The 10,163-nt window shown below is 37.6% G+C and overlaps 1 protein-coding gene across 1 annotated transcript; it reads right to left on the reverse strand.

Annotated features, from left to right (window-relative positions):
* On the reverse strand, positions 1-2,061 carry si:ch73-167i17.6 (regulator of G-protein signaling 9-binding protein). The gene has a single exon (XM_067420001.1). It carries the CDS (start codon positions 1,396-1,398, stop codon positions 670-672), a length of 729 nt encoding a protein of 242 aa, XP_067276102.1. The 5' UTR covers positions 1,399-2,061; the 3' UTR covers positions 1-669.
* Positions 2,062-10,163: the final 8,102 nt, after the last annotated feature.

A 10,163-nucleotide genomic window follows, 5' to 3' on the forward strand; every position in this document is an offset into this window, starting at 1 on the left:
CATCATTTACTTCATTTATTATAATAAATATATTTTATGTACACTAATTTAACATGAGTACGGTTCATATGTACAAGTCAACTATCATACTTAGACACCTAAGGCCAGTACAAGCAGTCAGTGATGGGCCTTTTAGACATAAACCAATAGCTTGCAGAGGAACTAACAAGAATCCTCATGAAGTCAGAAACACAATGAGCAACCTTAAATATGTCACCTACTTATATAAACTGTGAAATAAATACCTGTTAAATATGCACAACCCACTGATGCTCTGTCAGAGGGTCAGAAAAATAGTCTTCGATTGTATTTGCAGAGCGATAAAACGGCCAGTTAGGCCTACTGTTGTGACCATTCATTTAAAATTCAATAGTAGCTGAAAAGTAGCTAAAGTAAACCCTTTTCTGAGACAATCCGCCTTCTGATTGTATTCTGTTGAGTTGTTTTACCTTCAGGGGGTGAGGAAGCAGTCACGGACTACTGGAAGAGTTTTTATTCCTTTTGAATAGTCCCTTTTTAAACACATTTTATTAATACCCAGGTGATCGGTTTATCTCCACATCAAGAGCATCATATTGCCTCCGCCAATTCACAGGCCTAGCAATGTGTAGCTTCCTCCATAAGAAAATCTAAAGCCCTGAGCCACTGTCATCCACACTATAGCCTACATTATAGATTAATCACCAGGTACCCCAGAATTCCAGCTACGAGTAAAACAGCAGTGAAAATGATCCCAGCGAATACTTTCATCATCCCAGTTTCTCCTTCCACCGTTTCTTTGGGTTCCTCCTCGCAGATCGAGATGACACCAACTGATGAATTACCAACACTGACGGTGGATTTCAACTCGGCGCCCGCCTCCTGTTTCGCCTCGACTGCCCACGGCGCCACCTGGACCTTCATCTCCATCTCCTCCATCATCTGGTCTACCTGAGCGATCTCGGTCTCCAGCTCTTTGAGGTCCACAGTGTCGATGTTCGCATCGGCTTCGTACTTCATGTTTTGGACGCTCATGGCTCGAGCAGCCACGGTGGTGGTGGTGCCGGTCATGCCCGTCTGGATGAGGTGTCTCGTTGGCACTTTGAGAGGGAAATCCTGCCCGATCTCCAAGGATCGCTTCATGTCCACCTCCAGGAGTTCCATGCTGCTGGTGAAGAGCACCCAGAGGCGCTCGTATTCTGTTCGGTCATCTTTGCTGATGCTTTTGTCCTTCAGAAGAGCCGTCAGTTTAGTCCTGTTGGCCACTGCCAGCTCCTGGGCTTTCTTTCGGGTCTTTTTAAGTTCCTCACGCAGGTTTTGGGAATCGGATGTGCTCCCCAAAGCGATAACCAGATGCCTGTAGCAAGCCGTTACTTTGTTCAAAGCGTCCAACATGGTCTTGCATTCATCTTTGCCCATGTTTGCGCGTTGATATGGATAAGTTTCTCACTGAGTGAAAAAAAAAAAAAAAAAAAAAAACCTTCAAAGGCTAGTGAATAACACCCAGGATGACAGGATGATAGTGTCTTCTAGTTTCCACGGGAGCAGAGCGGCCATACGAGTGCACTCATCATCATCATCGCTCTCGTCATTGCAAATTCCTCACCATCCATGTTCCCTGTTGGTGCAGACAGCAGCAGTCAGGCTTATCACTAAATGGATCCCTAAACGGCTTTAGTTGCGCTGCCGGAGATTAGAAGGCTTCAGCGTGTCCGCATGAATTTAAAACGTCGCCTCTTTTCTTCTTCTTTTTGCGCAAGCGAACATGCCATTTTAAACATAACAGGTGTTCATTTTAAAACTCCAAACAGAACGTCCACCTCCATGACGTCACAAAAGCATTCCGAGAGAGCAATGTAAGCGGATTCTTAGGAGGCGGAATGTAAACAAACACCCGAGCTTAAGTTGTTTGCGTCGCGTGTGATGTTTTTAGTTGTCGATGATGATGATGATGATGCCGAGATTTCCAGAAGACAGCAATCCGTTATCCGCCAGTCCTCGGTAATACGAGTTTAAATAGGCTACGAGTAAACGCTTGCCAGTGAAATAACCAGTCAAGCCCTCACATCCAGGAAGATCAGCCAAACCTGTCGCGATTGGTTGGTCGATACCATTTCAAACCGTTTTTTTTTTCTTTTTCTTTTTTTTTTCTAAATCTGGAAATTTGTTTTAGAGGCCTACTGACAGCTTTGTTATTTATATATATATATATATATATATATATATATATATATATATATATATATATTTATATATATATATATAATCATACAATAATAAAATAATCATAGCCTATATAATAATATACAGTGCTATATATAATATTAGTAGATAACCTAAGTATTCATATTTTTGGCATGGTATAGATGTGATGCAAAACAAAAAATATGTTATGAGCTTAAGCTTAATGAAAAGCACAAAACAGTTATGTTTTGTGCTTTTCATGATGCCATTAAAAAGCTAAATGTTTGAAGAACAGGTGCAGTGCTACATTTGAAAAAAGAACATGCAGTCCGATGCAAGAACTGATATTCGTGAACCATTACACTGTTGGCATGGTTGAAAAGGTACACAGCAAAATATATTTGTTCCTTTCCTTGATTAGATTTATCTCAAGTGGTTTTGGAACACCTTACAACTTTATCCTTACTTGGAAGTGTTGATACTGAGTGGCTTATAGGGTTTATTTTGTTCACCAGCAAAGCTAACAAAGGCTTACGTTTGGATTTTAATTGAACATGTATTATTTTAGATGCTGCAAACATAATTGGGGTTTCACCTGGCATTATATAAAAGCAACAACAGACACTATAGCTCTGGAGCAACAAGGAACTTTTGAAATCTCATTTTCATTGTATTATTTTTAAATAAAAACTTTCTAATCTTTTGTCATATAGCAAGTTTAAGTTTAGAAACATGAATTGAGATGACTCCAAACCAGTCCCTTTTACACATTAAGCAATAAGCAATATGTCTAGCATTGTATGATTTTTTCAGTTGAGTAAATAGACATTATTTTCTATATGGGTCACTTTCACTTAATCACCATTGGCAACCACTCAACCATGTGCTACTTTCAAAAGCATCTCATTTCAAAACATCTTATGCCAGATTGAGCCTCTCGCAGATGGCCATTTGTTTGAATATAATGAAACCAGAGCCAGATGTATAAGATATATGCTTTGTGATTGTGATCTATATGTCTTGTTAGTTCATCCATTTATTTCCACTTCTGGAAATTGTCACCATGTTAAAAAAGATCATAAGAGAGAAATAATTGGGGAGAGCTGCTCTTTAATATTTGTTCTAGATTGCATGAGGAACCATGTGGAGTTGAGAATGCCATATATATTTGAATAAAGGATTAGTCATGCATTAATAAGGAGGAAATATTGATTTTTGTTCTCAGTTTACCCTTTCCTCAGCACATATCCAGATACAAACCCACACCATGGCTTAACGGTTAAGAATATGTGCTTCTTTCACAAATGCTGTGAGCGGGATCCCAGTCTGAGGCTATAGCTTTGCTTATTGTCCCTTTGTCAAAGACGCCTTGCTCCAGGTTTGCTCCAGCGGGACTGTCTCTGCAATTAGCTCATTGGGAGATGCTCTAAATAAAAAGCCACAGCCAAATAACAATTATACATTTGCATACTCACAGGCTGCTAATGGGATTGGGAGTCGCATATTGTTTTGCTGTACAATAAGGGCCGTGATGTGCCTGAGACTTCACCTGCTGGGAGACCCATAGGGTTTCCTCCACATAAAGGGAAAAAACCTCCAAATTAACCTGCTGTGTGCATGCAGAAGATGATATGCCATTCCAACCGCACCCCCCATAGGGTAAAAAACAGCACGTCCCTGATGGGCCACTGACTGAGTCCGCCTCCCGGTCACATCTGCCAGCTGTGCCACCCCACCAGTATGCCCACCTCAAGAGACTTCATTTGGGTGATTAGAATACAGTATACAGCAACAGAATGGAAGTGAAATTAAATATAAATTTGATATAATTGATCAAAACATAGAGTAAAAAATGTTACAGAAGATTTCTATTTTAAAAAAAATGCTGCTCTTTTGAACATTCCAATTATCAAAGAACCCTAAAAAAATTATGTTTCTTATTTCAACATTGATAATAGTCATAAATGTTTTTTGAGCAGCAAATCAGCATGATTTCTGAAGGTGACAATGAAGACTTAATTATGCTGAAAATGTAGCTTTGCATCACAGGAATACATTACATTTAAAATTATATTAAAATAGAAAACAGTTCTTTTAAATTGTTATACTATTTCACAAAAGAAAATGATAACTTATTTAGTCAATCTATGCATATGTCAGGTTTTCTTTTGGTAAATAATACAGTTTATTTCATTTCGTGAAACGTCCTCATCTGATACCATCTGATAATCATCTGGTACTAGCAGCTTTTTGTAGCTGCTATATATATTGTACAACCCCAAATCAGAAAAAGTTGGGACAGTATGGAATGTGCAAATAAAATAAAAAGAAGTGATTTCTAAAATTACTTTGACTTGTATTTCATTGCAGACAATATGAACACAAAATATTTCCTGATTTTGTCTGGTCAACTTCATGTCATTTGTAAATATGCATCCTTTCCTGTCATTCAGACCTGCAACACATTTCAAAAAAAGTTGGAACAGTAAAGCATTTACCACTTTGTAATGTTGCCATTCCTTTTCACAACACTTAAAAGACGTTTAGGGACTGAAGACACCAAGTGATGAAGTGTTTCAGGTGTAATTTTGTCCCATTCTTCCTGCAAACAAGTCTTAAGGTGGGCAACAGTACGGGGTCTTAGTTGTCGCATTTTGCGCTTCAAAATGCGCCACACATTCTCTATTGCAGACAGGTCGGGACTGCAGGCAGGCCAATCAAGTACCCGTACCCTCTTCCTCCGCAGCCAGGACTTTGTAATATGTGCAGAATGTGGACGTCCCTGGAAAATGATATCTTCTTGAAGGCAGAATATTATGCTCCAAAATCTCTATGTACTTTTCAGCATTAATGGTGCCTTCACAGAAGTGCAAGTTACCTTTGCCAAGGGCACTGACACAACCCCATACCATGACAGACCCTGGCTTTTGGACTTGTTGCTGGTAACAGTCTGGATGATCCTTTTCTTCTTTGGTCCGGAGCACACGGCGTCCATTCCTCCCAAAAAATACCTGAAATACTGATTCATCTGACCACAGTACACATTTCCACTGTGTGATGGTCCATCCCAGATACCTCCGAGCCCAGAGAAGTCGACGGCGCTTCTGGACACTGTTAACATAAGGCTTCCTTTTGGCACAGTACAGTTTTAACTGGCATTTGTGGATGTAACTACGTATTGTGGTACTTGACAAAGGTTTGCCAAAGTAGTCCTGAGCCCATGTGGTGATATCGCTTATAGATCAATGACGATTCTTGATGCAGTGCCGCCTGAGGGATCGGAGATCACGGTTGTTCAGCTTAGGCTTGCGGCCTTGTCCTTTACGCACTGAAATTCCTCCAGATTCCTTGAATCTTGTAATTATGTTATGCACTGTTGAATGTGAAATATCCAAATCTTTTCCTATCTTTCTTTGAGGAACATTGTTTTTAAACATTTCAATAATTTTCTCACGTATTTGTTGGCAAACTGGCGATCCTCTGCCCATCTTTGCTCCTAAAGGATTAGATCTTTCTTGGATGCTGCTTTTGTACAAAATCATAATTTCAATCACCTGTTGACATCACCTGTTTCAAATCACATCATTATTTAACCCTTTTACCTCATTACTAGCCCTAAATTGCTCCTGTCCCAACTTTTTTTGAAATGTGTTGCAGGTCTGAATGACAGGAAAGGATGCATATTTACAAATGACATGAAGTTGACCTGACAAAACATGAAATATTTTGTGTTCATATTGTCTGCAATGAAATACAAGTCAAAGTAAATTTAGAAATCACTACTTTCTTTTTTTATTTGCGTTTTCCAAACTGTCCCAACTTTTTCTGATTTGGGGTTGTAGCTGCTATTTTCATATATATATATATATATATATATATATATATATATATATATATATATATATATATATATATATATATATATATATATATATATACCCTCACAAATTCTATATTAATTTAATCTGATTTGCTGTTGCAGAGCCACTGAGGAAATTGTGCAAGAAACGGACACACAACCAATCATGCTCAGGCAAAATGTTTGATGCTAAATAGCTCTTCTCCAGTGGATGAAGAGGTGACCTGAAATACACCCACAACAGTAAGCCATTAGCCATGGAGAGGTCAAATGAGTCCATAAGCTTGCAGATGCTTTTCCATCAAAGCAGTAAGGTTTGGTTTGGTGCTAGTTCATAACTTTCCCTGGATATTTTTAATGTAATATGTATGTATAGTTCACCCAGAAATTAAATGTCTGCTATAATTCACCCTTATGCCGATCCAAACCTGTAGGCATATCTTTCTACTGCAGAGCATAAATAGCTTTATGATATATTTTGTCATTATTACAGTGGAAGCCAATTTGAACTGATTACCAGTTCTCAAAATATCTTCTTTTATGTTTCATAGTAGAAAGAATGCAACATGAGAGTGATACAAATACGACAGAATGTAAACTTTTGGGTGGACTATCCCTTTTTTTTTTATTATTTATTTATTTATTTACCTGATCAGCAACCCTGAAAACCCTAAAAAAACGTCCAGTAAATAAACTATGGAAAGGATGGCACATTTCACCGTGAGCCAAAGAAGCGAAATAAGTGTGCTTACTGGCCTCTTGAGGCACTTAAACATTTGCAAAGTCTTACATATTAATGAGAAACACAGAGCAGAGGAAGGCGTATGGTTGTTAGTGTTTGCACTAGCAGCTGCACAGTAGATCAGACATCGAAATGGTACAGAAAAGTGTGGCTGGGGTAAACTATTAGTACGCTAATGCAGTTTCTTTTTTCTTTTCTTTGACTAAAAGGTCACCAGCCCAAACCACAGGATGATCTACACATGCTATAATCCAGATTACCAGGTTAGTAAAGGCCCCTGGATTAACACTATAATGCTCACTAATGCCCCTTTTAATGGAAGTAGCCTTTCCCCCTCTTCTTCTGAGCTCACTGACCATGTGAAATGTCTTCTTCAAATCAGAGTTTTTAAAAGGGCTTAATCAGAGCCAGGAGGATGTCAACAACCAGCAAATATATTTACATGAATTTGCATTCTGTACTTTTAGGAATATAAAGACAAACTTAATCAAGTATAGCCTACATAGAAGTTTATAATGCTATATCATAATTCAAAGAAAGCATTATTTTCATGGGGTTAAAAAAAAAGCATAAAAAAATATTGTCTAATATTTTAATTATATTTAAATATGTATAATATTACAAAAGGCATTATGCAACATAAACATCTTAAACACCATTTTAATCCAATTTGGGGTAAACTCTGAGCATATATTGAGCAAAAAAGTGATATTAAATCATATTATTTCTTATTGGTTTCCCACGTGGATATATAGCCTAACGTTGATTGCATAAAATAGAATTTCAAACTGCTATCAAAATGATATACTGTGATATTTCATGCATAAAAAAATCACGTTATATGCACAATACTAATTTGTAGTAAGAAAAGCATGATGTGTTTCTTTGTCTATACATCCACATAAACTGCAGTGGCTATTTAAAGATCCTTTTTTGGAGTTTTACAATGTGCATTAAAAAGATATGAGTGTTTTATCGGCAGGATATGAAGAAAAAATAAAGCAGCATACCAGCAGGATGAAAAGAGCCGTAAAAGGAGAGCTTCTCTGTTTTATTGAATTATTGATGCCCAAATCCAGAGATTCACAGACTGTGTAGTTCCTGGCACAGTACACGCAATATCTGACCTGGTGTAACTGGTAATTCACATCTATTGTCATATCTGGATGTTTTAATGACTAACCTCTTCATGGCTACCCGAGTATATCTTACTTGCTGTTTTAATCTATTGTTAACCTTTCCTGACTGTTTACACAAACACTTTATTACACATACCCTCTTCAATTCATATATAATTCACTCTAAAAAAAAATACATAAATCTGCTGATAGCCTTTCAAATGCAGATGACCTTGATGCCTGCAATTGCATTATAAACCATGACTTCTCTCCACTAAAAGGATCATCTGGACGGGAGAGGAAGCATCTGCCAGTGCTAGTTTTAGCACTAATCCGATCTCATCTTCACCCGCAAATAACCGAGAACTCGAGGTGAAAGTGAAAAGCCTCCTCCTTCCTCCATACCATCCGTAGCGCCTCTTGCAAGAAATGGATATGATTTTCTGTGTCATTCCAAACACATGCCAAAAGATTTTGAGAACAACCTACTTTTTTGAAAGGTTTGACCTTATATAAAAAGTGCTCAACATAATATTCATTAAATCAGCAAGAAATTAAAAAAAGTACATATTCTAATCATGCATCATGCATATATTCATCAGTACATGTTTTTCCAAAGGAAAAGGGGCTGAGTCAAAAAACTTAGGTATCTGACTTTTTGCCTCACTGCCGTATTAGACAATGACCTTGTAGGCAACTTTGCGCAGAAAGGAAAATCACGAAACTGACTTCTGAGGCAGCATAACTTAAAGTCAGAGAACTTTTGTGATAACTAAAAAAATATGAATTACTCTCAAGAAATTACATCAAAAGTGGAAAACATATATTTGCACACAATGATCCCTCTATGCTGCCTTTAAAAAGCCATCAGATGAAGGTGACTCGGGAGACAGGAAGTGACGATAACATTTGATTCGGACGTGCCTTTAAGCCTTCTTGCCTTGGAATGCATTCTCCAAAGGCAACATTTTTTAAGCTTTTGAATGCGGCCAATTACATTTTTCAGCCATATCATCAAGCCCTCCTATTTTTGAGTTTTTCATATAGAGAGACCAATGATTTTTCACATCTGAATCTGCGATCATTTAGTCATAAAAAAATTTGCTTTTCTGTTCCATAAAATGAAGGTTTATCAAATACGAAATACACATAAGTTAAATAAAAATTTATATTGACAGCATTTCATGTTGTGTATGCGATAACAATATTATGGTTCATTCATAATAAAATTTTAAATGTAATAAAAAACAACACCTTCTGCTTAAAGTCCCAGTGAACCGGAAGTTGCAATTGGTTTTATTTCAGTGCTGTGATGTATATCAAAGTGAAATGGAATATTAAATAGAGGGCAGGGTTTTACTTCAGTCCTCCTCCTCTTCTCGGTTGGAGCGGAGTGGTTAAGGATATTCAAACCCAAGCCATCAAACTGCCGTCATCGGAAAGGGAACGCCATTCCAAGATGGAAGTTACTTTTCAGAAGTAGGCAAGGCAAAAGGCACAAAAAAATCTGTATATTAACTTGCACAAACTAATTGTTCATCCTAGGACCTGTAATGTGTGGTAACAAAGTAAATAAGATTTTAATAAGAAAATATATTTTTACATTTTTATACTATTATATAACATCATAAATCACAGGCCTACACTCTGTTTGCTAAGTAATTTTAAAGTAAATTTAAATTCAGATATTTAATTCTCATTTCTATTATTATTTCTACACAGTCCTATCATGCAGTACAGGGATTTAGAATAGAGATTTATGTATTTTATGTGAACCTGTTAAAAAAAAGTTTCCCTTCTGTCAGTCACTTTCGCCGTTGTGTCGAAAACTGACACTAGGGGTTGCTCTTAAAAGCCCCAATCAACACTGACGTATTCAGAAAAGGCCATTGTAACTGGCGAGTAAAATTTGCATGTCTGGCCACTTTCCGGACATCTGAAGAGGGCCAGCATGACTCACTTATTCGGCTTTGTTCTTCAGAGCCAAATGCAGCGTCTTTACAACAGATAAGCAAACCATTCACCTCCCTCATGGACCACAACACACATCAGTCTTTCTACCCCCTTCACCTGCACAGATAAGTGCAGAGAGTTCCCCTGGGAACTCCAGCGGCAATCTCAAAAGAGGCAATTTCCTTTGAAAGAGCAAATTCCTCTATAAGACATTACACGGTGGTCGTTTTAATATTGACCTCGGATGATCTTTGTATTGTTCATGCATGGTTCAAATTGTCAGTGATAGAACAATGAACATGTTTAAATGCACACCAGTAAGCTGATA

This window comes from Pseudorasbora parva, chromosome 16 (genome assembly GCF_024679245.1).
Source record: "Pseudorasbora parva isolate DD20220531a chromosome 16, ASM2467924v1, whole genome shotgun sequence".
Classification (NCBI taxonomy): Eukaryota; Metazoa; Chordata; class Actinopteri; order Cypriniformes; family Gobionidae; genus Pseudorasbora; species Pseudorasbora parva.